Genomic DNA, 27,614 nt, shown 5'->3' on the forward strand with positions numbered 1-27,614 from the left:
GACCGTCATCAACAAATAAGCAGAACTCTTCCAGCTTCCCTGTCCTTACTGTGTATACTGAAAAATAATTAAATATTTTCATGACGATTATTTTTATGTCAACAGTTAAAACTTCAGCTGTACTTTATATAGTATCGTGGAGAATATGGGCAGGGCATCCAATGCCTTCTATGTTTTTTCCTTGTTCTTTAATTTGGTGAAACACTATTCTGATGGCCGCGTCGATGATGCCCTCCAAAATTGATATTGGTATTGTCTCCACAAAACATGATTTATTTATCTAATGGCATTTGCAGTTGCCTTAAAGTGACTAGACAAAACTTTGCAATTGTCTCCGATGTTTTGTTATTCAGCGATCAAAATTCCAACATTACCTATCGGATTCTGTCAACTTCAGTAAAGTTATGAACAACTAAAGGAATCATCTTTACAGCTTTGTGTACCTATGCCTTAAAATGAAACTTCTTGCAATTTTTTTGTGCATTTGGACATGGAATGTGGTGCGTGGATATTTTAAACAATCGCTGTAGCTTTGGTCCTGGCTGTAGACTACTTTCCAGTGACTTTGGAGTGAGGACACATTGCGGCATTCAGTTTTACAGTACAGCCAAGAGAACTGAAGGACAGATGTTGCTTGACAACATTATAACCTTCTGTTAGTTCTGCAGCAGCAACGAGCAGTTGTTTCTGGTGAATGTAGAAATTGGCTTTGATATCGATACTGCCGCGAATCTATTTGTATGATTCTTCGTAGAAATGTGATGCCTCACATCTGCCTCACCTCCGTCGAGTTATTTAGATCAAGCAGCTACAAATCTCACAACGCTTCCTGGTCCGTACATCCTTTCTTGACAAAAGACCACTCTTTTGTGTAATCATACAAAAAGTGACACTTTCTCTTTCCATCCTTTGGCATTTTCATAGGTTATGATAAGTTTATGAGATGGTTAACGGTCAACAATAACACTTTAGTTGTCGAAGTACTAGTCACTATACACTTTGCGCCCTATATACCAGCAGTAAACACTTCAAACATTATGTTACTTGTTCGTATTACGTTTAGAAAGTTTAGTCCTCTCAGATCGCTTTCAAATGGGAACCGCGCGATACTTCCTCCTCGTGCTGTTTAAACAGTTCCTGTTCCGTAGTATTGGAGAGGTCTAGAAGCTGCTTACATCATCAATACAGGATGCAATGTCATCTGTGAGACGACTGTGAATACAAACTTGTTGACATAAATACAACTAACTGAGGCTGCATTTACATGCTGTGCTAACAGATGATATTACTTCAGGATTTGAGCCAAGCTCGTAACAGCATGCTCCAAAATTGGGTCTTGTTGGGATGTTGGGGCAAGAAAGTGCATAGCGGAGACAGTCCCGATATATCCAGACAGATGGCAACGCTACATACACAACTTATTTGAGAAAATACGCTATCAATAGCAGCATACTAATACAGGTGAAATGGAAATCTAATTCAGGATAAATCGTTACATAATTTCTGATAAATCCAGGAGAAATTCGAGGGCAGAGAGAGAAAAACCAAGACTGACACAAGGGGGGAGGGGGGGGGGGGATGACGACGACGATGACAGGGATGGCGGGAACAGATGTTAACCTTGATTATGTGCGCCATCTTTAGCACACAGGACATCAAAGTGATATTCCAGTTCCATGTCTAGCCTAACATATTCTCATTAACGTGTGCTGTAGCACTATGACGTGAGCTCACAGTTCCTGCAGTCCCGCCAAAGAAAAAAATGTAATGGAGTTCCACAGGACCAGCGTGTCAGGTCTGGTCTGTACTAACCATTTCACACACTGTCAAAATTGGGGGAGTGGAGGGACCAGTAAAAAACTTGAATGAAAAAAAATTAAAAACAGCCTTAGGTGTGTTTGAACATTATGAAGCAAACTGCACCTTTCTAACTATTCCCATTTGTGATATATACGTAATCAAAGAAATACAGATTATTTCTAAAAACCCGTGTGTGTACAGGTGAGCGTCTAAGCGAGCTTGCCGCTTGGTTTTTAGTAGACTAAAACGAAGTAACCACCAAAGGGCCAGTTCTCATTTAAAGAATTTACCTAAGGTTTATTACAATCTATTTACTTCCAATCAATGGAATTTCAGCAGACACGAAAAAAGGTCCGGGTTTACCCGGACAGTTGTATAAAAATCCCTCCACTATGCCTCGGGAAGCCCTCCTCAATACCATGACCAATCCGGGGAAACCCAGACACACTGAAGACGTAGTTGGTGGTGCAAAACTGAACTTGATGGTTCCCTTAAGGATATATGAGGAAGAAAGCAACCTTGCCTCATTTTAGAGACAGTTTGCATTCCGCTTTATGGAAAATGTCCAAAAATTAAAAATAATTTTAATCTAGCCTGTAACCAATTATTCTACCATTTATTTGTGTGAAAGGTAAATAATTTGTACATAAAACTACATCACCGGCTACATACGTACAATTAACATCCACGCACACAATGCTGTTTATATTTCAAAATCTGTGGAGTATAAATAATCCATTAGCGGTGTAGCCGAGCTCACACCACTCTAGCACCCTGGGAGCGACAACTGGACTCATCAGAATGCAGGTGCATTCAATTCTTAGCAGAAACAACAGATCATTCTGGTGCTGTTAAATCATTACACTGTTCAACATGGGTTCTATTTCTGATATTAAAGTAGGTGCTTCTAGACCATTTTACCGTGGGAAATTCAAATATGGAAACAAAATAATTCATGGCAAACACAGAGACGTTATAGAGAAATACGGGTATGTTGCCGCATCCAGTAGTGATAGAACGTGATAATTTCTTGTGCAACAGCAGGTGGGAAGAATCAGACATTATTAGGTTATCCCCCGCCACACCTATGTCATTAAGACCACCTGAAACATCTCATTAACTCGAACGGCGACAGCCGGTCGCTGCCTCGGCAGTAAAGCTTCACGCCTCCTAGGGGCAGGTGCATCGAGTTTACAACAGTGGTGTTACCCGCAATTTGTGTCAGTCTTAACGAGTGGGTGTTTTGGCTGACAAATTACTGTCTGTCATATTTCCGAGCACGGTTGAATTTTTTAGTTCCTGTGTGTAAACTGATTGAGCCTGGTGCTGAAGGTAAAATGACTGCTTGTTTTTACACATCAATGTTCCTCTAGTTCCCTACTATTAATTTAATACAGGTGTATTACCAAAGTGGTATTTTTAAATTTGCAGAAATGCCACATCATCGTGGATGTCGATATAAGCCGGACAACTTCTGCTACATCTGTGGGAAGTTCACTTTTGCCAGAAATAGGAAGAAAATTTCTTCAGTCATAAAGAAAGCATACAAACATTTTTTTGGAGCAGAGGTAGGAGACCAATATAAAGAATGGGCACCACATTTCTGTTGTGCTACATGTTACTGCAAACTAATTCAGTGGTGGAAAGGTAAAGAGAATGTAGCGTTGTTTGCTGTTCCCATGGTGTGGAGGGAGCCTAAGGACCATGTTACTGATTGTTATTTCTGTCTAACAAAAATTCAGGGTTTTACAAACAAAAAGTCGAAGAGGCACATTGTTTACCCAGATCTGCCTTCATCGAGAATGGAAAGTATGTGCAGATTTCAAGGTAATTGCTATGGTACTTGGAGTGCAACAAGACTACACAAATTATGCCTGTTTTCTTTGCGAGTGGGATAGTCGAGACCGAAATTATCACTACGTGAAAAAGAAATAGCCTAGGCGAAGATGGAAAGTTGGCGAAAAGAATGTACAACGTGAAAGTCTGGTAGCTCCTGAATATATACTACTTCCACCGCTTCACATCAAACTTGGCCTTATGAAACAATTCGTGAAGGCCATGGATCCAACAGGCTGTGGGTTTGCATATTTAGCTACCAAATTCCCGCGTCTTTCAGCTGCAAAAATAAAGGAAGGTGTATTTGTGGGCCCACAAATCAGGAAGCTGCAGAAAGACGCAAATTTTGAAGCATGTTTAACTGATAAAGAAAAAACCGCATGGGACTGTTTCAAGATGGTGTCGGAAAACTTCCTCGGAAGAAGAAGAGCTACTAACTACAAAGCAATGGTGAAGGATATGATCAAAGCATATCAGGATTTGAGGTGCAATATGTCTTTGAAGGTACATATGATGGACTCTCATCTGGACTATTTCACAGAGAGTTGTAGTGACGTATCGGATGAACATGGGGAAAGATTCCATAAAGAAATTTCTACCATAGAAAGGCGCTACGAAGGGAAGTGGGTACCTTCTATGTTAGCGGATTATTGCTGGAATATCATTCGAGAGAAGAAAGATTCACAATACAAGAGAAAAAAGTGATGCGCATTACAAGGCAGTAGCTCATTGTTTGTCAATTTTCTGTAATTTCTCATGTCAAATAAATGCTTCAAAGTGAATACACAAAGGTTACTGTGTTATATGTTAGATCCCACCCTCCATTAATGTGATGAACTTATAACATCATAAAAATGTGCATTTGTTTGTCGAATTTCACCTCACGTTTGCTGCACTATATCAGAAACTGAAAAGAGAAATAAAATTGCGATTACTCATAAACTATCTCTGACAGAAAAAAACCAAAAACAGTTTTCAATTCAGCACTCAAAATACAACTAGGATCACAATATTTTTTATCAGAAATAGAAAAAAAGTTTTTTTTTTTTGTAGAACAGTGTTATTGTTAACCGCACCTTGTTATCGCTTGCCGTCAGTAATAGTCATTCTGATATCTGCAGTAACTTCTAGTTCAGCTCTTCGTCGTATTTATTAATAGTGTGTTCGCGTTTGGCAGCAGATAATTCAGAGGGTGTGGCATTAAATGAAAATATTAAGATATTAGGGTATGCAAATGATCTAAACATCATTAGCGATACGAAAGAATCTGTAACAGCAACTGTGAATGCATTAATCAAGGCTAGTGAAGATGTAGGTCTAAGGATAAGTGAAGACAAAACTAAATACCTGGTTACTACTAGAATGCCGACAGCAGTAGATCAGGAAATGTTAAGAGTTGGAGACATGCAGTTTGAAAAAGTGAACACATTTAAGTATCTAGGCGTGGACATCACTTCGAGAAATGAGATTGAATCCGAACTGAAGAAGAGATTACGGGCAGGAAATGCGTGCTACTTCTTACTTGAATAGATTACTTTCATCACAGATATTGTGTAGGAATTTAAAGATGAGAATATGCAAAACTATTATACTACCAGTTATGCTGTATGGGTGTGAGACTTGGTCTCTCACTGTGCAAAATGAAAAGCCGTTTCGAATATTTGAAAATAAAATTTTGAGGAAAATTTTTGGAGCAAAAAGGGATGACATTAGTGGAGAGTGGCGAAAACTGCATAACGAAGAGGTTCACGAACTCTATTCAAGCCCTGACATAATAAGTATTATTAAATCAAGTAGGCTGCGATGGGCAGGTCACGTACCTCGAATGGATGAGGGCAGGGCAGCGCGCAGAGTACTGGTAGGGCACTTAGAGGGGAAAACGTCCTGTGGGGAGACCAAGGCGTAGATGGAAGGCCAATGTGAAGGCTGATTTGAGGAGCCTAGGTATTGAAGGTGAATGGAAGGAAATAGCCCAAGACAGGGACAGATGGCGAAAATACATTGCTGCGGTAATGGACTCTAGAGTCCGGTATGACCTGTGTGCGTGCGTGCGTGCGTGCGCTCGCGCGCGTTGTACTGCGTGAGCTTTGTGTTTGCCATCTGGAACAAAATGCCAAAATGCTCAGATGGGTGGTTTTTTACACAAAAACTAAAAAAGATGTTGTGGTCTGCACGATCTGTGGAAAGGAAAAACGTTTTCACGGTTCATCCGTAATCTAATGGACCAGTAGGAAGCACCATCAGTTCTCAAACATTGTGTCTCTTGATAATTCGTCAGAAGATGGAATTGGCATTGCTGGCACATGTTACCTCTACCGTCTCTACGATGTGAGGCTAGAGGTGGCAAAAAATAACTTGACCAGCAAAAATAACCGGTTACTGAGAAGTAGCAGTTACTATAATAATCGCTCATCTGATCCTAGCAATTATTCTAACAAGGGAACATCCCCATCGCATCCCCCTCAGATTTAGTTATAAGCTGGCACAGTGGATAGGCCTTGAAAAACTGAACACAGATCGATCGAGAAAACAGGAAGAAGTTGTGTGGAACTATGAAATAATAAGCAAAATATACAAACTGAGTAGTCCATGCGAAAGATAGGCAACATCAAGGAGAGTGTGAGCTCAAGAGCGCCGTGGTCCCGTGGTTAGCGTGAGCAGCTGTGGAACGAGAGGTCATTGGTTCAAGTCTTTCCTCGAGTGAAAAGTTTACTCTCTTTATTTTTGCAAAGTTATGAGCTATCCGTTCGTTCATTGACGTCTCTGTTCACTGTAATAAGTTTAGAGTCTGTGTTTTGCAACCACGCCGCAAAACCGTGCGATTAGTAGACGAAAGGACGTGCCTCTCCAATGGGAACCGAAAACATTTGATCGCAAGGTCATAGGTCAACCGATTCCTCCACAGGAAAACACGTCTGATATATTCTATATGACACTGGTGACAGCATGTGCGTCACATGACAGGAATATGTTGTCGACCCACCTAACTTGTACACTTGGCAAATGGGTAACAAGATTCTTCTACCTTGCCTGATTTAGGTTTTCTTGTAGATGTGATAATCACTCCCAAAAAAGTGATGAAAACATAAGTGTTTGTCACATAAACTGAAAATAAAAAAATAAACTTTTCACTCGAGGGAAGACTTGAACCAAGGACCTCTCGTTCCGCAGTTGCTCACGCTAACCACGGGACCACGGCGCTCCCGCCCTCATAGTGTCCTTGATGTTGCCTATCTTTCGCATCAACTACTCAGTTTGTATACTTTGTTTATTTTTTCATAGTTCCACACAACTTCTTCCTGTTTTCTCGATCGATCTGTGTTCAGTTTTTCAAGGCCTATCCACTGTGCCAACTTATAACTAAACCTGAGGAGGGTGCGATGGGGAGGTTCCCTTGTAAGAACTGCCAACAGCGCGTTTACCAAAGTGCGTACTACGTTTTCGCATCGCCTCAGACCACGGATAAACGAACAGAGCTGAAGGACTTACCAAGTATTCTATAGCTCATGCAAACAGCTGACGAACTGTGCGCCATCTGCTTCTCAAACTGCGTACTTTGTTTTCATGCTACCTTACAACGCATAGTGACCACTAGAATTCGTGGGACCATGGAAAGTGTAAGTTATTTTTCCGAGGCAGTTATCACTGTCAAGCGCGCGTGATCTATGGAAATAATCGTCAGTGGATGAGCGTACCTGTAAGTTATTTTTCTGTGGCAGTTACTTCTCGCCCAAAATCCTTTTTCTCTGGAAGTTAGAGGCTACTATTACAGGTAACCTGGCAGTTGACAATCCTTTCCCGGATTCCAGTAGGTCGTAGCAGACGATATTTCCGGAGAGGGCAGATACTGGAGTTACGGTGCGTCGACACGATGCCTTTTTCGTGTTCATGCATGCGCATTTGTGCCCGCGTAATTTCCCGGAAATGGTGGCCGTACATAAAGCGCATTGCTATCCACCTTCGCCAGGAATCTTTGCGCTTTTTAGCAGTCGACGGGCAACTGGGGTCCATACTTGTATGTGTGTCGAGGTTATGCCATACAGCGATTTATGTTCAATAATGTCTGTTCACTGCGACGAAAGCAAGCTTAAGATGTTTATAGACGATTGCGGACTAAGAAAAAAAAGTCGTGTTTAAAGCCGCTTCTGAACATTATTTCAATAAAAATTCGAGATGTGTTGCCCTGAGCGTCACTTATTTGATAAAAAGTTCCCGATCGTATTTCTGTAAACAATAAGATATCGTAAATTTCGAAATAAGAAACTGAGATGAGAAGAATAACCTAAAAATTTATGAAAAGTGTATATGAAAACCGTGGACGAATATTCATGCTACAGTGACTTACAAGCACAACAACTGAGGAGAATGACATATGAACAAAAGAAGTGATGGAGTATGTGTAGCTCTCAAACAAACTACTAAAAACAGAAATGAAGTACACTGACGATGCAAAAAAAACGAGACTGAAAAACACAATCACCGTTCTAGTGGATTTCTACGTCTATGAAATTCCCAAATTCGTCACGTCCGAGGACGCTAATCTACACATATTTCATGATTAAGTACAAATGACGCATTGAAAGCAAATTCACAATTACATAACGACTAAGAACCTCCCTTAAGTATTTCTCAGTTTCAGGAACAATCACTTTTATTTTTATTTATTCATTCGTGTTTCACTGATTCAGTAGGCATGGGAACTGCATGGATGCGGAACTAGTCACAATTATAAATGAGAGCAGTACACAAACAAAATATGCTAATAATTACAAGCTTAGGCATTTCCTACAGTGAAAAACAATCAAATAATAAATTACAATTATCCCACATACAAGTTAAAAATTTAATAGAGCTGAAATGGTCTGTTTTGAAAGGAGGAATAAAAATTCAAACGAGAATATAAGTCGCCAGTTAGTAGCTAACAAAATTTTACTGCCAGCCTTATCGCTGCAGTTTCCCAAGCAGAAAATCTAAAATGTCGTCGTGACCTCCACCTGAAATTCGCACACAAAACGTTGTCACCGCTTTGAGTTTCTAGTACCTATGTTTTTTTAAAAGCTTCTTTACCTACAGTAGCTTTTGCGGTTTGTTTTTTCTGTCGCCTTTTCATCACAATAAACGTAACGCAAGCTCACAAGCAATAAAGGAGATTCATAGCAGACTGTTTGCGCAATGAGGATACGAGAACGCCCTTGCGTTCTTTCCACCAATTTTTGTGCTTGCCCTTTTATTCAGTGCGTCTGCGCACGAGGAAAGAGGCATCATTTGAACATACGTAACTTTAACCCTCGGAAGGGTGCATCGGTCTGAGATACCACAGCTGACGTTAGGGGTTTCGAACGGCTGCTGGGCAAAAACTCGTTGTCAGCGCATCATTGTTTCCCAGTCAGTAGATTTTTTTGTTACATTCTCATCCCGTTTAAACTGGGCTCCCAAAACAGGATCTCCTAAACAAATTTCCCAATTCTCTATCTGGGCAGTCACGTGAACACTTGCAAAATCGATTCCGGAAATCCGCTTCTGGTTGCCGGTTTACCAACTCCACGATCGATTTTCGCTCCCATGCAAACTCAGCCGGTTTTGGAACGTGCTTGGGCTGCCAGGTTTCGTCTTCTTTTAAAAAAATTTCGGCTAATATGGACGGAGTGGCTTGTTGTACAGTTAAGGATAAGTAGAAATATATTACTGAAACTGTTTACACCTAGTCGAACTGAAGAGAAATAGCGATTGTGCTTACTAATTCATAAACTGTATTATCTGTTTTCCAGGCGCCATATTTAACTGGGCCGGCAAATCCGCTTAACATGTAAACACGACAGCGAAAAACGGTTTCCGAAATTTGTCTTCAGGAAGATGTGTCACATATAAACGTAGTGTCGGTCTTTGAGACCGTGTTCCGAAAATGCGCTTTCTCTTCCCGGCCTGACAGCCCTGGTGATGATGATGTTTGGTTTGTGGGGCGCTCAACTGCGCGGTTATCAGCGCCCGTGCAAATTCCCAAGCTTTTCTCAACCCAATCTCGCCACTTTCATGAATGATGATGAAATGATGAGGACAACACAAACACCCAGTCATCTCGAGGCAGGTGAAAATCCCTGACCGCGCCGGGAATCGAACCCGGGACCCCGCGCTCGGGAAGCGAGAACGCAACCGCGAGACCACGAGCTGCGGACAAGACAGTTCTGGTGTCACGTATTTGTCGGTATGTCTGACCGATGTTCCACTCTCCTACGAGCTCTTTTTTCTTTATCAGAACATTTGATCAATTTGATTGCAAGTTTTGCTACCATACTACGTTTGATATTTTTGTATTCACAGATGATCGAAAAACATGTTACAACTCGCGTTTTACGTTTAAATTTTAATTATTCAGGTTTTTTTTTTTTTTTTTTTTTTTTTTTTTTTTTTTTTTTTTTTTTTTTTACAGATTCACAATGAAGGGCTCCAAATATGTTTCAAAGCGGCCGAAAATAATTGTAGCTCTCGCACTTTCTCAAAATTACCTTCAAGAATCCGACTCGGAATAGAATTCGGATGAGTCAAATTCCGGATGAGGACCTTAGTATCCTATACCCTAGTAATAAAACAGATACTAACTGTGACTCTCCAGACGATGATTTCCGTGATGATGAAACTTTTGAGAAATTATTCAAGTATAAAATAGCTAATTTCACGAAGAAAACTGAAACCAATCACAGCCTGACATGTTTTAGGTTCTAGCTCATCTAAGCGTTTGGACGATGACAATCAAGATGATAGTGTCTTCCAGTTTCTCACTACGGAAGAAACAAATTTTTCACATGGTCATCAGTTCCCATACGCGATGCGAACAGCAGCATTCAAACAACCTAAAAGTAGAGGGTGTACATAAAGTCTGGGAACACTTTCAATTATTTATTGCACAAGAACCAGACATTGTACAGATATCTATGACATCTGTACCATGTTTAGTTCTTGTGCACTGAAAGTGTTCCCGGACTTTACGTACACCCTGTATGGCTATCCAAGATATAAGGTTCTATCATGGTAGGAAAAAAAACCAGTGCCAGGAGAAGTGTGCTGCCTTTTCTTTACAACAACATGACAGACGACTTTAAAACATACCAATGAAAATTTGGCGAAATTGGGTTCTGCTAATGAACTACAAGAAGGCATAGCTCACAAAGACACCACTGTAAAGGAAGTGAACGCTGTAGAGCACTTGACCGCGAAAGCAAAGGTCCAAAGTTCGAGTCTCGGTGCAGCGCACAGGTTTATTCTGCTAGGAAGTTTTATATCAGTGCACATTCTACCGCATAGTCAAAATTTCATTCAATGAACAATGTTACTGAAGTCGCAGTTCTTTGCAGTATATTCAAATCTTCAAGGGAGCTTATGACCTCGTTCTTTTCCCCTTCGGTCTTGGGGGCCAATTATTTACACATCAATTCTGGCAGATAAAACAGGAATATTGCTTACAGCATTTCAATTCGATGAATCGGGCGGGAGGAAACAGAGGGAGAAATATGATCCAGCTGCTGCCAATACGGACATACTTGACAAGGTACAGCGAAAGGCAAAAGTCCCGAGTTTGAGTCTCCCGGCACACAGTTTTAATCTGGCAGGAAGTTTCATATCAGTGCACACTCCGCTGCAGAGTGATTCTGGATACTTGACAAGTTTATTGGGAACTGCCAGCAAATTTATAGCCCTGGAACACATGTGACAAAGCTGCCACACATGAAATTAAAGTAGTGGGCCTGGCAGGTGTACTTGATGCACATATTTAGAATGCCTACACCTACTTTGGTGAAGGCTGTGATGGGGGCCACACTTTCTGTAACAGAAAAAGTTCAGCGTTCCCACTGAATCTTTACTCCGTCTATCCAAAGAGCTGTACGGCGCAAACTTGACAACTTCCTTTAAATGCTCAGAAATGTAAAACTGTGATTCACAAAATGCACAAACGTAGTCAGTTGTGCTACAATTACAATATCAAGTATTCACAATGAGAATCACACAACCCATACAAATACCTGAGTGAAATGACATTTTTAGATTCTCATATTGAGTTTTTTTTAATATAATAATGTTAATGTGTTATCACAAAAAGAAATCTCTTATTTTCTTGCAGCTTTTTTAAGTACCAGTAGTTTCTGAAGTGGTTTTCCTCCTTCATACATTTAACACTTTCATGACTGATTTCATTTAACTTATTCTTGAAACTCACTGCTGAATGTTTGGGTTCTGGCCTGAAGGAATTTCTCATGGAAGACATGTATTGGGTTGTTTGCTCTTACTGTTTGTTTTTGAAAAACAGTAAGATGTAAGTCCCACTGGACTTCAATTGGGCTTTTACAGTATATTCTGAAAATTTACATTACCTAATGAACAATACATATGGTTGATCAGCAATATTTCACTTGTCTGGCAGAATATTGTCAAGCACCCACTTATGTCCTGAGCTGCTTACCAGTTGAGTGCCTTTCCTCTTCATTATATCATCACAGTATTAGTGTTGAGCATAGCCTTGTATGAAAGTAAGACATGGACAATAAGCAGTTCTGACAAGAAGAGGACAGAAGCCTTTGAAATGTGGTACAATAGAAGAAAGTTGAACATTAGAGGGGTAGATCGGATTACAAACAAAACTGAGAATAAAAAAACAGAAAAGAAAAGAAAGGCACAACTAGAGCAAGAGAAGGGATCACTTGATAGCATGTGAGGTGAAAAGAAACTGTCAATTTCATGATGGAACAAATGTGGGGGGGTAAAAACTGTAGAGGGACATGCAAGACCTGAATACCAAATGCATGGGCAAATAGAAGTAGGTTGTTATACTTATGCACAGATGAAGAGCTAGCATGCTAGCATGGAAAGCTGCATCCAAGTAGTCTTCGGATTGAAAACTTTACTAACAAATAACAACATCTTCAAAGTGATACTACATGTCCAGGCAAGCTGAGTAACTTCTGAAGTTGTTAAGCTTAGGCCTACTGTTTTAGTTGCTGAATCTGAAATGCTGACATATTTCTACAGGAGATCTTCAGCCTTACTGGATGCCCTGTTTGGTAGTCTTACGACCAAAAGTTTATCTGCTATCTCCTCTTCTTATACATGTTCACTCACAGAAAGAAAGGAAATATTTTAGTAATTTTCTCATCCTTCTAGGAATTTATTTCTGTCAGAAAATCTACTTCTTACAGATAAGTTGTTGGTCTATCAGAAATAGAAAAGGTACCACAATATTTTTGCTGAAGTGAACTGACACCTGTCATACAGTCAAATAAGAAATGTAATTTGGCAATGCAAGACAGTACCGTGAGATCATCATAAAACAAACAGACTTTGACAGCCCATTGGTATTGACTGCCCACCACGTCATCCTCAACCCTTAGGCATCACCAGATGCGGATACGACTGGCCGCCATGTCATCCTCAACCTTTAGGCATCACCAGATGCTGATACAGAGAGGCATGTGGTCAGCATACTGCTCTCCTGGCCATTGTCAGTTTTTGGACCAGTGCTGCTACTCCCTAATTGGCCTTGCAAGGGCTGAAGTGCACCCTGCTTGCCAACAGCACTCGGCAGACCCAGACAGTACCCATCCATGTACTAGCCAACCCCGACAGCACTTAACTTCGGCGATCCGAGGGGAACCGACGTTACCTCTGTGGCAATGCCACTGGCTGTCAGATAATCACGAATAAATAAAATTAAAAAAAGTTAAGCATATATGCAAGAAATAATTGTTTTGGTTATTGTGGTCTTCAGTCTGAACAGTGGTTTGATGTAGCTATGCATGGTACTCTATCCTGCGTGAAAAGCCTCTTCATCCCTGAATAAATATTGCAACAACCTACATTCATCCCCCCCCCCCCCTCCCCCCAATGGTATCCTTATGTTGTCATGGTCGTGGGGCTTGTGTGGTCAAATGATCCTGAGAACTATGCCTGCAGTAGCTTAGCTACCGGTAGGGCCTCCAGAGCTGGACAGGTTGAAGGTGATGATCCAGACTTACCTTGGTCCTCCAGACTGGGGGTTGGGCGTAGGTCTAACAACCCCACCTCATAAAACCAGTCATGTTACGAAAGCTAGAGAGAAGCCTCTGACACAGAGCAGACACCCAATACAACGGACTAAGCATAGAAAAGGGCTATGATTTGAAATATGGAATGTACAGTCCCTGTACAAACCTGGGGCAGCAATAACTTTAGTTAGAGAATTGGAAAAGCAGAACACGTCAGTGGTTGCCCTGCAGGAAGTTCGATGGGAAAGTACCGGGACACTAAACGAAGAAAATTACACACTATTCTATGGGGGAGAAGTCAAGCACAGTTTTGGAACTGGTTTCTGCGTTAACAAAGACATTGTGCCTATGGTAAAGAATTTTACTGCAGTGAACCCAAGAATCTCAGTTCTAGCTTTATCAGTGAAAGCCTACCAACTTACCTTTGTGAACTGTCATGCACCAACAGAAGAAAGTGAAGATCAAGTAAAGGATATATTCTATGCAGGGGTTGGGGGATGTTATGGATTCCATCCCTAAAAACAGCTGCAGAATTCTCATTGATGATTTTAATGCCAAGGCTGGAAAGGAGACAAGCTTTACACCCACAATAGGCCTTCATAGTCTGTATGAAAATAGCAACGACAATGGACTAAGCTAATTATCTTTGCTACGTCCAAGGGCATGTTTATCATTAGCACTAACTTTCCAGATAGACAGGTGCACAAAGGAACATGGATATACCCAGATGGAGAAACAGTCAACCAAATAGACCACATAGCAATCAACGCAGAAGCCAGGAATTGGATTATGGGTGTAAGAAATTCCCAGGGGGCTGAGTATGGTTCGGACCATTTCTTGGTTAAAAGTCAACTCAGAGTCACCCTGAAACCAAACCAAAGAAGTAAACTAAAGAAAGTGGCATGGTTAGAAGTAGAAAAAGTAGCACAGGAAGAAACCAGAAATGAACTTCAAGTTGAGATTAGGAATCGTTTTAACAGTACTGCCAGAAACAGAGGACTCAGGTGTAAATCAGCAAAGGGAAGAAATTAGAAATGTGGTTACAAAGGCTGCAGGAGCAGTCACTGGAAAAACAGTGGCAAGGTAGAAGAAATGGCTCAATGAGGTCTATGAACAGGGGGTCATCAGGAGAAAAGAAGCCTGTGACAATTGGTTACAGTCAGCAACTGATCAGAGCAGTAAGGCAGAATCTGACAGTCCGAAGAAAAACACAAGCCGCTTTGCAGAGAGAAAAGAGGAAGTCTGTGAGTGGGGCTATTACAGAAGCAGAAGAAGACTTCCAGGGAAGTAGGACGAGAACATGTACAGCAAGATCAATTATCTGAGGAAAACCTATAAACCCACAGAGAAATTCATAAAAAATGCCAAAGGAGAGATGCTAACAAATGAATATCAAATTGCAAAGAGATGGGAAGAATATGTCAGTGACTTGTTAAATTGTGAAGACCCAATGACACTCTTTAACTTCCCCCTACCACAGATAACACACCCTGAATACCTACCGCCAACTGTAGAAGAGATCAGGAAGCAGATAAAATGGCTTGAAAAGGACAGAAGCCCAGGAGAAGATGGTATCCATGCTGAAACAATTCAGGAATGGGGTGAATACCTTGTCACAAGGATTCACAAATTAATAGAGACCATTTGGAACACTGAAAACTTTCCAGAAGACTGAAAGAATGCACTAATCTGTCCCATTCACAAGAAGAGTGACCGAATGGCGTGTGAAAACTAACATGGTATCGATCTGCTCAATATTTGTTATAAAAAACTCAAACTGTCTCCTAGACTGAACACAACAATTGGCACACACCATTATTGGAGAATATCATGGAGGATTTCGAGATGGGAGATCTACTAGCAACCAAATCTTTGTCCTATGCCAGATCGTAGAAAAAAGGTGGGTGTTTGTCCAAGAACTACACATGCTATCTATTGACTTCAGAAAAGCATATGACTGCATTCATCGGGAAAGTATGCAGAGGTGTCTGGAAGAGTTTGTTTTTGCCAAGAAACTGGGAAGCCTCACAAAGGCCTGCCTGATGTATACTACAGCAAAGGAAAAAATTGGAAATAAGGTGACTGAAGCATTCAAAATAAAAACTGAGCTATGGCAGGGTGATGGACTATCGCCTGTTCTTTTCAGTCTCGCATCAGACAAGATAATGCGAGAGATGTCATCTAATGAACTCAGAGGAGTCCAGACCGAGGATGTGAACATCAAGTACCTTGGATATGCCGATGATATAGTGCTACTATCTGGGTCACAAGAAGAATTACGGGAAATGGCTGACATTCTGGAAACAACAGCAAGGAAAATTGGACTTCAAACCAATTGTGACAAGACGGAATACATGGTTCTACACCGTAGACATAAAGAAACTCAAGAACCACTTCCACCCTTACATACAACTGAAACTTCGTGTCGTCAAGTCAGGGAGTTCAAATATCTAGGCGCAGTATTTAGAGGTGAACTATCCAGTAAACTAGAAATACAGGCAAGCCTACAGGCCTTAATGCCTGTTACCATGGCCTTAATGCTTTCCTCAAAACCAGAAGTTTGTCAAGACATTTCAAAATAAACAACTACAAAACACTCCTACAGCCAGTAGTATTATATGGATGAGTCACCTGGAGTACAACCAAGCAGGATTTGAACAGACTGATGATATTTGGAAGGAAAGTCCTTCGGAAGATTTTTGGACCATTTTACGATAACAAGAGTGAAAAACGGAGGATTTGTCACAATACAGAGTTGTATGATATTTACAAAGAGCCAAACACCATGGCTATAATGAAGACATGATGACTCCAGTGGGCAGGGCATGTTGCTCGAATGCAGGACAACGGATGGCCGAAAACTGTACTCAACACCAAGCCAACCACCAGAAGGCCCATAGGAAGACCTAGGGGTCAATCCAAATGAAGTGGTCCAATAAAAATTAAGTTGGTTGCTTGACCATTTTCAAATATTTTATATGTGATTACCCTATAATCGAGAAGTTCAAAACAGTTTTTTTTAACTTACCTTTCACCTTTACTGAATGGCAGCCATTTTTGTTTGTAAGTGCGCAATGATGTTTCAGTTTAGAGGCGTTAGCAAAAATATGAATATCTCTGCACTGGGTTAACTTACAACATTGCAACTGACATGACTGTTTTTAGAAAAGTGTCCTCCACAACATTGTCTAATACACAAAATACCCTACACTCAAAAATAACCAGTCAAAATAACCCTCAAAGTTTGGTATCCAAATTTTCATAAATCCACTTTTTAGGCCAAAAATAACAAACAAGGAGTGCTTTATGAGAGTCTATTTTTTTTACCTATAGTTAGATATCATACACTACTAGCCTCATATAGAGCAAGAACACTTCCAAATGTTTCCTTAATTTTTTATGAATTTTTGAAATTTGAAAATTTTCGTTTATTATAAAGTTTAGGGTCAGTTATCTCAGCTGGGACTGAATATCAAAATATGATTTTTGCATAGTTTGTACACCTATATGATAACAACGTATCAAAAAAACTTCAACATTGACATTAGACTGTGAACAAAGGTATGAATTTTTGAAAATGAGGAGATAATTCACATTACTCTACAACTGATATTATGGCTGTTGCCTATTCATGTGTGATATTGGTGGGATATAATCAATTATTACTGAAGTAAGGTACTGAATTATATACAAAAAGTGAAACCTCTCTGAAATTTACATTTATATTATTTTGACATAGGCTACTTGAAATAAATATTTTCAATTAACGCTCTTTGAGATGCAACTGTTCCTAAACCTGGTGGTGAATGTTAAGAACTCTTATTTCTTCAGACAGCTTCTGTGATATAGAATAAGACCTCCCAGTTGCTGGGGTAAGTTCAAGCACTGAAAGTCTCCTTAAAACATTTTTCATTAGTATCCGTCACTAGGAGATTTCTTGAATGATGTTCTTGGGCCAGCAGGGTGGTAAAAATGCACAAAACATCATTGTTTTCCAAACTTATTCTTTCAACCTCTGCAAGACACCACTGTCCATCATACACACATGCCACTATGCCATTCAACGTTAAAGATAGAGATGTAATTTTACTGACATAATGATCCTCATAAATTTCGGTTTTTGGTATTACACAGAATTGAACTAAGTTTTCTGCAATGCCAAGGAATTTGTGGAAATGCCTTGTTCCTTTTATTGCTATACAGTTTTCAAATCTGGTTTGAAGTGAATATTATCCTTGCAAAAGACATACATGTCCTGTTCTGTGACAATTTGGTCTATGGTTGATCTTTGTAGGCTGGCTTTACTTACTTCACGTTTGGTTGTACCTTCTACTCCATCACACGCATTTTTACCATGGCAAGATGCAAAAAAGTGCCATTCAGCCTCCAACCCATAAGTCTATTTTGTGGTTGCACCGATTTGAAAAATTCTTTTTGTTCTTCTACTGACTATCACTTCCATCTGAAAAGTATATCTGCTTCTCAACCTTGGGAAAATTTTCTCTTATGAAATTTATTACATACTTTTGAAACACATGTACAGCCAAAGTGTTGTGCTTCAAGTAGTCACTTACAAAGCAAATTGAAGAACTGCAAACTTCATGTTTCTCATTTTTAAAATAGAGAATAAGTGGATGCACTGTTGCCTGGTCATTGACCCAGTGGTACCCTTGTATTGCATCTTGAATCACAAATGTAAAATTTTCTGCAAAATCAACTAGCACTATGCATTCAGTTTCATGAAGTTGTGCTTTTTTGTCCATCAAAAATTCAAAAACTTACTTTGGATTTTAGAAACATAGTGTAGACTTTTGAGTTTTTGTAAGTTATCAATTAAAGATTCCAAGTACTCTTCCTGAGATTTAACCACTGTTGTCATTTCTGTCCTGTCAGTTGTGACCCACTGTTTGAAGGTAATACTATCTGGCATCTCATCATCATATTCGTGAAACAATTCATTAATGGTTTCCTCACCAGGGCATTTATTACACAAACTCATCATGCAGTCATAACTGTTAGTGCCACAGACCATTGTTTTGCACTTGCAATCATCAGTTTGACATTTTGATGTCATAAACAAACACATACGGAGTGTGGCCCTGAGGATCCAGCCAAAATACACCACTTAGGGCAGAGGTCACAAAATTTTGACCTTCCAATTTTGCATTCAGGATGAGAATTTTTGAAAGCTACATACAGTTAATTTAAATTTGACAGCACTAGTTGTTTCTGCTTTGTTACTTTAACTCCATTTGTAACAAGTCTCTTGCTATCTTTGCAACCTGGGCAGATTCTACTATTTCCATCATCTTAAAAAAAAACTGCTGGATCTTTTTAATTGTTTCTTCACTTATACCTACTCCTTTCTTCTTTTTTAAAACTGGAAGAATGTCTTGCTCTTTCACTAATTTTCAGTTTAGTTTAACCAAACAATGAGAAACGTTGAATTCGTGAACTATATTTTCTCTTGACCATGAGTCAGGGGGCAAACTTAAAATTTTAACATTTTCTTCTTTAGATGTCACTGAACACTTAATTTTTAATTTCTCTATTAAGCTCAAATATTCAGTGTCAGATGATACTGGTGGTAGGTTTTCTTCTTCTTTAGAAATAATGTTGGTATCTGTAGTATTAAAGCATGATTCCAAATAGCAGCTTTTCTTTTTCTGCTACTTAATTTTATTATTTTCGAAGTAGGAGATATGTCTAACTTAGAACAAGCAAAATCCATTTGCTAACAGCTTCCTCATTAGGAATATAAATGTCATTAACAAGGTTACATGATTCTGGTTCTGGATTCACAACAAATATTTTTGAGTAACAATTTGGGCACAGGGAATTTCCAGGAATCACATTACACTTCACTTGGGAAGCTGTTTCACTCTCACATAAGGAGGACAACAAGTTTTTTGAAACTGAACTGTAAACTGTTTTGTGACACACTTCACTTGCTATCTGTCCAACAGAGCAGTGTTCATCCACATTATAGCATTCCAGTTAATCTCTCAAAATTAATTACAAATTACACACAGAACAAAGGACATAACACATTCTACACTCTCGATGAAGTATGTACATCCACTCTAACAGAGGTTTCAGAACAAACTGACTACAACAATGCCACACTCAGCAATAATGTACTTCTACCATGCCACACCCAGCAATAATTAACTTCTTTATTGACAATAAACCTAAATGTAACTGGGAATTTTTATTACCATAGAACAAAAGCGAAAGCTCCTATTGTTTAATATTGCACTATTAAAAATAAATAAACTAAATGAATATTGGGTGATAGTGTTAACTAAATATATGTCACAATTAAATTTTATTAGAATGAAACAATAAACCATTTAAACAGGCAACAGCCATAAGATCAGTTGTTCACAGTCAGATATAAATGTTGAAATTTTTACAGTACATTGCTATCATATAGGTGTTCAAACTGCAAAAATCATAATTTTATATTCAGTCCCACCTGCGATAACTAACCCCAACTTAACAATAAATAAAAATTCATAAAAAATTTAGGAAACATTTGGAAGTGTTCTTGCTCTATATGAGGCTAGTAGTGTATGATATCTTACTACAGGAAAAATATAGACTCTCATAAATCACTCCTTGTTTGTTATTTGTGGGCCTAAAAAGTGGAGTTTTGAAAATTTGGACACCAAACTTGGAGGTCAATTTGACTGGTTATTTTTGAATTTAGGGTATTTTGTGTAACAAACAATGTTGTAGAGGACCAGTGCAGAGATATTCAAATTTTCGCTAATGTCTCCAGACTGAAAAAATGGCTGCCATATAGTAAAGGTGCAAGATAATTTATTTTAAACAACTGTTCTGAACTTCTCAAATATAGGGTAATCACATATAAAAAAAAAGAAACCGTCATTGAACCACTTCCTATGGATTGACCCCTAGAACTTGATCGAGTGACTGCATATGCAAAGTCCTTCAGAGAGTGGGACTGCTGGAAGGATGGCAGAAAGGAGCTGAAGACAGGCTGAAGTGGAGGCAATCTCTTGAAGCAGCATGCAGTTCATTGGGCCTGATCGTGTAAAGTATAAGTACCTACATTCATCAGAATCTGCTTACTATATTCATGCTTAGGTCATCCTCTACAATTTTTACCACTCAGCCACATGCACCAACTTACCTCCATTACTAAAGTAATTAATATCTGATGCCTTAGAATGTCCCCTATGAACATTCCTTTCTTAAAGTCAAATTGTGCTATAATTTTCTTTTTTCCCCCAATTTGATTTAATACCTCCTCATAAGTTATTCAGTCTATGCATTAATCCATTTGGCCTCCACCAAGTGTTGTATTGTGGACTGCTGAGTAAGAATCAATATCCAATCTTCAGCATTCTTCTTTAGCACCACATTTCAAAAGCTTCTATCCTTTCTTGCCTGACCTGCTTATTGACTATGTTTCATTTCCTTATACGGCTACAGTAACACAAATACCTTCAGAAGAACTTACTGCATTTTAATTTATATTAAATGTTAACAAATTTCTCTTCTTCAGGAATGCTTTTCTTGTTATTGCCAAACAGCATTTTATATCTTTTCTAATTCAGCTATTTCACTGTCCTAATAGTATTCTTTTCGGACACTATCCCTTCTGTTCAACTACTCTTTTAAGTCGTTCTCTGTCTCTGACACAATTACAATGTCATTGGTACACCACAAAGTTTCCAAACTTACCCTTGTTTTCTTGTCCAATGTACTAATTGAATAACACTGTGTGTAGGCTACAACCCTGTCTCACTTTCTTCTGAACTACCACTTCCCTTTCATGTCCTTCAGTTCTTAAAACTGCAGTCTAATTTCTGTACAAACTGAAAATAACCTTTTGCTCTCAGTATTTTATCCCCAATACCTCCAAAATGTCAAAGAGTATAGTCCAGTCAATATTGTCATAAGCTTATTTATAAAAGGTATGTAGATCTGGCTTTCTTCAACATGGCTTCTACAAAGGAGGCTACTTACAAAATACTTATGCAACTTGTCTTACAATATTGTTGAAGTGTGTGGGATCCATATCAAATAGGACTAACAGGGCCATTGAATACAAACAATAGTGGACAGCACTAATAGAGGCAAATTTGATCACAGAAATACTGAAAAATCTGAACCATCAGATGCTTGAAATAAAGATAACACTATCCCACAAAAGTCTACTTTAAGAAGTTTCAAGAACTAGCATTAAGTGAGGAACTTAGGAATATATGAGGGCTATTTATAAATTAACCTCCAACTGGTTGTTTTAAAAAAACTTGATAAAATTTATTTTTATGCCTGCACAATATGTACTTAAAACCTGACATTATTTCACACAGTCACCACCCATCAGTTTCCTTATTCCTTCATCAAAGAATGGTAGCACCTGATGCTTGGGCCAGTTGCGGACTGCATTCCTGCCAGCCAGGCCTTCATCTTGGGGAAGATACGTAACCTGCTTGGTACCAAGTTCGAACTATAGAGAGAATGTTGAGAAACACTTGTTTTTCCTTTGTTCAATTTACAGTATAGGGTTGCACACTGTCATACAAGAGTGTGGTTCCTTTGGTAATCATCCCACACTGTTTGTTTCAGTTTGATCTTCAGAGTTTTGGAAGAACAGTTTCAAGAATACACATAAACTGCCCATGTCTCACTCCCAGTTATGATTCTGCTCAGGAATCCCTCCTCCTCTCCAAGATTGCACAGTAAGAATGCCAAGACTGATACCATTCTTTCAGCTTTTGAACATCAGTCTGACATCTTGGTGTCTGTGGAGCACAAAATTTATGTAACCTAATCTCTCTATGGCAAAACCAATAAGCAAAGAGATGACTGATGTAGCACAACCTTCAAACTCTTCATTTTCAACCACACAAGCTCCATAAAGCTGAAAGGGTTTTTAATAGCCTACCAGGGGTTAGCTTATAAATAGTACTCTCTTTACAACCCCTTATAAGTCACTGCTGTAGGACAATTACAGTACACACACACAGTCATCTGAAACATCATACACTCTTCCCATGCGAAAGCAACAATAAAAAGCACCAATGTGTGTTTTAATAGGGAGTATGCTCTTCCATGCACTTCACTATGGTTTGCAAAGTACAGACGTATGAAATACCTGTCAGTCATATATCTATTGTAACACAGCTAGTTACTCAGTTTTGCTTGATGGTAAAACAGTGAAAATGACAGCAATGTGTGTTTTAATAGCAAGTATACTCTTCTGTGCACTTAGTTCGAGTCTCGGTCCAGCACACAGTTTTCATCTGCCAGGAAGTTTCATATCAGTGCACTCTCCACTGCAGAGTGAAAATTGCACTCTGGCTAATTATGTAGCTTACTTCAAAACACAATGCAGTGAGAAAAGCAATGAAAGGGGAAAAAGACTATATTTTCCTTGAACAGCTCCCATCTTTTATATCAAAAGTGAAGTACCTTCCTATCCACCTGAAAATGAAGCTAACATCTACAAAACCTAATCATGTAGCTTATTTCAAATCACACTGCAGCACTGTGAAGCATATTATGCTTACCTGCAGGCCAAGGAGCTGGCCATTTGACATGCCTTCACTCCCTGTTTTATGGAATTATTTTCTGGAGGAATGTAACTAAAGTAAAGAAAACTCTGATTTAGCTTTCAGTACAAGCTGTAAGTATGTTGTAAACAGTACACAGCCACGAATCATAAGCTGCCCCTTAAAAGTTCTAGAAAATCTCTCACTCACTTCCCAGCACAATCTTTTCTTAGCGATACTTGCTGCAACTAATAAAAAGCAGTATCAGACGTAACGTTGTTTCCACAATCACTGTAATTAAAAAAAAAAAAACTTCTTTACTCTGTAGGGCTCAGAGAGGTGTTCTGTATTTTGGGGCAAATGCCTTCAGCAACAGCCAATCAGTCATAAAAAGAATAAACTAAGCATCATCATAAATTCAATAGGCGATTACAAAACTTACTTTGTTTAGCTTCAAAAAACTTTGATTATCTAATATCTAGAACAGAAGATTTTTAAAGCTGAATAACAAGTAGGCCTACCAATGTTTCTGTTCACATAGTGCTAATTGTTGTTTTATAATAAATATCACTATGCCCATGTAGTGACTAGGTACGTAGCAATAAGTGACAATTAGAAATGACAGCTTCACGTTGATATCATCACACTATAAACTGTATTTAAAAACCGTAAAATACTTTGTATTACAATCTAAGACTAAGATGTGTCCGCGTTTACTTACAAAGCATCGTAATAACTAATATAGTTCGTACACTCTAAACGTTACACAGTAGAATATAACTGGGATCTACGAAAAACCGAGCGGACATAATGTTGGGCAGTAATAGTTCCTACTCTAAATTTAAAGCCTAGCAGAAATTTGTACCAACAAAACACAGTTCAACTCACAGAATACAAACTGCAAAACGGCGTGATTGTTATGTTGATCAACAAACACCAGTATGACAACAAAGTGAACTGGTTTGCATGCTATATTGACATACAAATGAGACAAGTATTTTTCAAACAATACCTTCATCAAGATAGCTGCGGTCCGTATTTTCGAGAATAAGTTGTTGGGCAAGTTTAAACTGCCCTTCTTCAAGAGCTCTCGTAATTGGAGTATCATTAATTCCAATCTGCGCGTGATAAACAGGTATGGCACGAAAAACAAAAGCGTCAACCATTTTCTCTAAAACACTACGTCTTATTCAAAGCTTTCCCAGATTACATGACACAACCACCACACTTTGTTGTTAAACTTCACTGCGGTTGCGGTATACGAAAACCAAAGATTCTCTCCAATAGTTCGCAGCTAATACTAAACACAAAGTATCGATTATATAATTAAACGCCAAATCACATTGCAGTCAATTTTTGAGTTAAATGCGGAGATGAAACATGTGTTTGTCTGATTTTCCACAGACAACGAAAACTTTCACTTGCTTACTCTAATTATCCATCTGCCAGGCGACTGACTTGATTCACTGTCATACCAGCTGGCATGACAGTAAAAACAGTTGTAAGACATAACAGTAAAGCACTGCAAATCTCTACAGGATCCCTTTGCTGCAACATTCATCCATCTCGCTTAGCTTCTTTCTATCAATTCATCTGGTACTCCAAACCCCCAGAGGATCGAAATAGGTACGTTTCAGCAGTTTATTATGTTGAAACTTCCTGGCAGATTAAAACTGTGTGCCGGACCAAGACTCGAACTCGGGACCTTTGCCGTTCGCGGGCAAGTGCTCTACCATCTGAGCTACCCAAACACGACTCACGCCACATCCTCACTACTTCAATTGCGCCAGTATCTCGTATCCTACCTCCCGAACGTCACAGAAGCTCTCCTGCGAACCTTAAATTCCGGAGCGGAGTGTTCGCATATATGAAACTTTCTGGCATGTCTTGGTCTGGCACACAGTTGTGAAAATCTCATTCTAGTATATTATGTTACTTACCCTGTATGACGAAAACCGAATACGGCAGCAAGAACATGTAGGGATCCTGCAGTGGTTGTGCACTATAAAAAATACTCAATATTACTGAGAAAAGTTATTAAAAATTCAAAGAACATGCTCATATGTCAGAAAACAGTACTTCCGACAGCAGACCTGAGGCTGTATGGAATGTAGTTAAGTGAGAGACAAGACAACCAGCCCCAAACCAACACAACAGCACTCTTGAATTGAATGGAAGGGCTACAAGAGATGAGTCACAGGTAACAAGTAATTAATAATCATTTCTTAAACATAGTAGAAAGCACAGGGACAAATAGTGCAAGAGCAAAATCATAACAGCATTGAAACTGTAACTTTCATAAAATCCAGCCGTATGAATATATCACCAACTTCTCTTTCTGAAATTAAGAAAGTTACACATTATTTCAAAAATAAAAGCTCATCTAGTTTTCCTGGTGTTTCCAGTACAGTACTAAACATTTATTCCCACGTAATAGGTCCAGTCTTATTTGAAATATGTAATGCATCAGTAATTCAAGGCATTTTGTCAGGTAGACTGAAATATGCCGTTGCTGAACCTGTCTTTAAGAAGGGTGATAAGCGAAATATCAATAATTACGACCTGTCTCATTTCTGACATCATTCCTCGAAATTTTTGAGAAGGCGATGTATTCTAGAATAGTATCTCACCTCTACAACAATATTAGCATTAGGAAATTACAATTCGGGTTTCAGAAGGGTTGCTCTAAAGAGAATGCCATTTACATGTTCGATAACCAGATTTTAGAAGCATTAAATAATAAAAAAGTATTTATGGTATTTTCTGCGACCCCTCTAAGGCATTTGGCTGTGTGAATCACAGTATTCTCCTAGATAAATTAACATTTTATGGAACTGATGGTATAGCCAATCAATGGATAATGTCATATTCAGCCAAAAGAATGCAGAAAGTTGTACTTAGTAATTCAAGCAATGTAGTCCAGGCACATAATTCTGACTGGAAAGAAGGTTCCATCTTAGGTCCACTACTGTTCTTCATATGTGTAAACGATCTTCCATCTATTATACAACAAGCAGAATTAGTTCTTTTTGCAGATGACACTAGTATTGTAATCAGTCCAAGCACACATACAGAAACAGAAGAAATGGTAAACAAATTTTTAAAACTATCCTTGATTGGTTTTCTGCAAGTCATGTCATCCTCAATTTTAAATAGACCCAACATATTCAGTTCTGCACATTTAGAGGTACTACACCAATTATAAGTTTAACACAGGGTGACGAAATAATAAATAGGGTGGAGACTTCAAAATTTTTAGGGATCCATATTTTTACAATTTAAACAGGAAAAAACACATTTTGGAACTTCTAAAGCAGCTTGGTTCAGCCACATTTACACTTAGAATCATTGCAAATCTTGGGAGAGACAAATCAGTAAGCTGACACATTTTGCATATTTTCATTCAATAATGTCATGCAGAATAATGTTCTGGGGTAACTCATCATTAAGAAAGAAAGTAAGTCTCTGTTATGCAAAACCATGCTGTGAGAATAACACTTGGTGCTCATCCATAATTATTTTGTACTCATCTGTTTTAGGAGTTGGGCATTCTGACTACTGCTTCAAAGTATATTTATTCCCTCATGAAGTGTATTGTAAATAATCCACTACAGTTCCAGAGGAACAATGAGGTATATAATTACAATACCAGAAGGAAAAATGACATTCTTTACTCCATGTTCAGGATGCCTTTAGCACAAAGAGGAGTGCACAATGCTGCAACAAAAATTGTTAGTCATTTACCCAGTGATATAAAATGTCTGAATGTCTGACAGACAGTAAAATTTGATATATACACTCCTGGAAATGGAAAAAAGAACACATTGACACCGGTGTGTCAGACCCACTATACTTGCTCCGGACACTGCGAGAGGGCTGTACAAGCAATGATCACACGCACGGCACAGCGGACACACCAGGAACCGCGGTGTTGGCCGTCGAATGGCGCTAGCTGCGCAGCATTTGTGCACCGCCGCCGTCAGTGTCAACCAGTTTGCCGTGGCATACGGAGTTCCATCGCAGTCTTTAACACTGGTAGCATGCCGCGACAGCGTGGACGTGAACCGTATGTGCAGTTGACGGACTTTGAGCGAGGGCGTATAGTGGGCATGCGGGAGGCCGCGTGGATGTACCGCCGAATTGCTCAACACGTGGGGCGTGAGGTCTCCACAGTACATCGATGTTGTCGCCAGTGGTCGGCGGAAGGTGCGCGTGCCCGTCGACCTGGGACCGGACCGCAGCGACGCACGGATGCACGCCAAGACCGTAGGATCCTACGCAGTGCCATAGGGGACCGCACCGCCACTTCCCAGCAAATTAGGGACACTGTTGATCCTGGGGTATCGGCGAGGACCATTCGCAACCGTCTCCATGAAGCTGGGCTACGGTCCCGCACACCGTTAGGCCGTCTTCCGCTCACGCCCCAACATCGTGCAGC

At 39.4% G+C, this 27,614-nt stretch overlaps 1 protein-coding gene across 2 annotated transcripts in view; it reads right to left on the reverse strand.

Moving 5' to 3' along the window:
* Positions 1 to 24,450, reverse strand: part of LOC124798050 — a 97,154-nt gene extending 72,704 nt beyond the window's left edge. The window contains exon 1 of one of the 2 annotated variants that reach the window (XM_047261275.1): positions 24,189 to 24,450. In XM_047261275.1, coding sequence (XP_047117231.1) covers positions 24,189 to 24,342 — 154 coding nt within the window. In that variant the 5' untranslated portion in view covers positions 24,343 to 24,450. The remainder of the gene's footprint in view (positions 1 to 24,188) is intronic. The other variant, XM_047261276.1, reaches the window with a different exon arrangement.
* Between the last annotated feature and the right edge of the window lie 3,164 nt (positions 24,451 to 27,614).

Source organism: Schistocerca piceifrons, chromosome 5 (genome assembly GCF_021461385.2).
Source record: "Schistocerca piceifrons isolate TAMUIC-IGC-003096 chromosome 5, iqSchPice1.1, whole genome shotgun sequence".
In the NCBI taxonomy this organism is placed as follows: Eukaryota; Metazoa; Arthropoda; class Insecta; order Orthoptera; family Acrididae; genus Schistocerca; species Schistocerca piceifrons.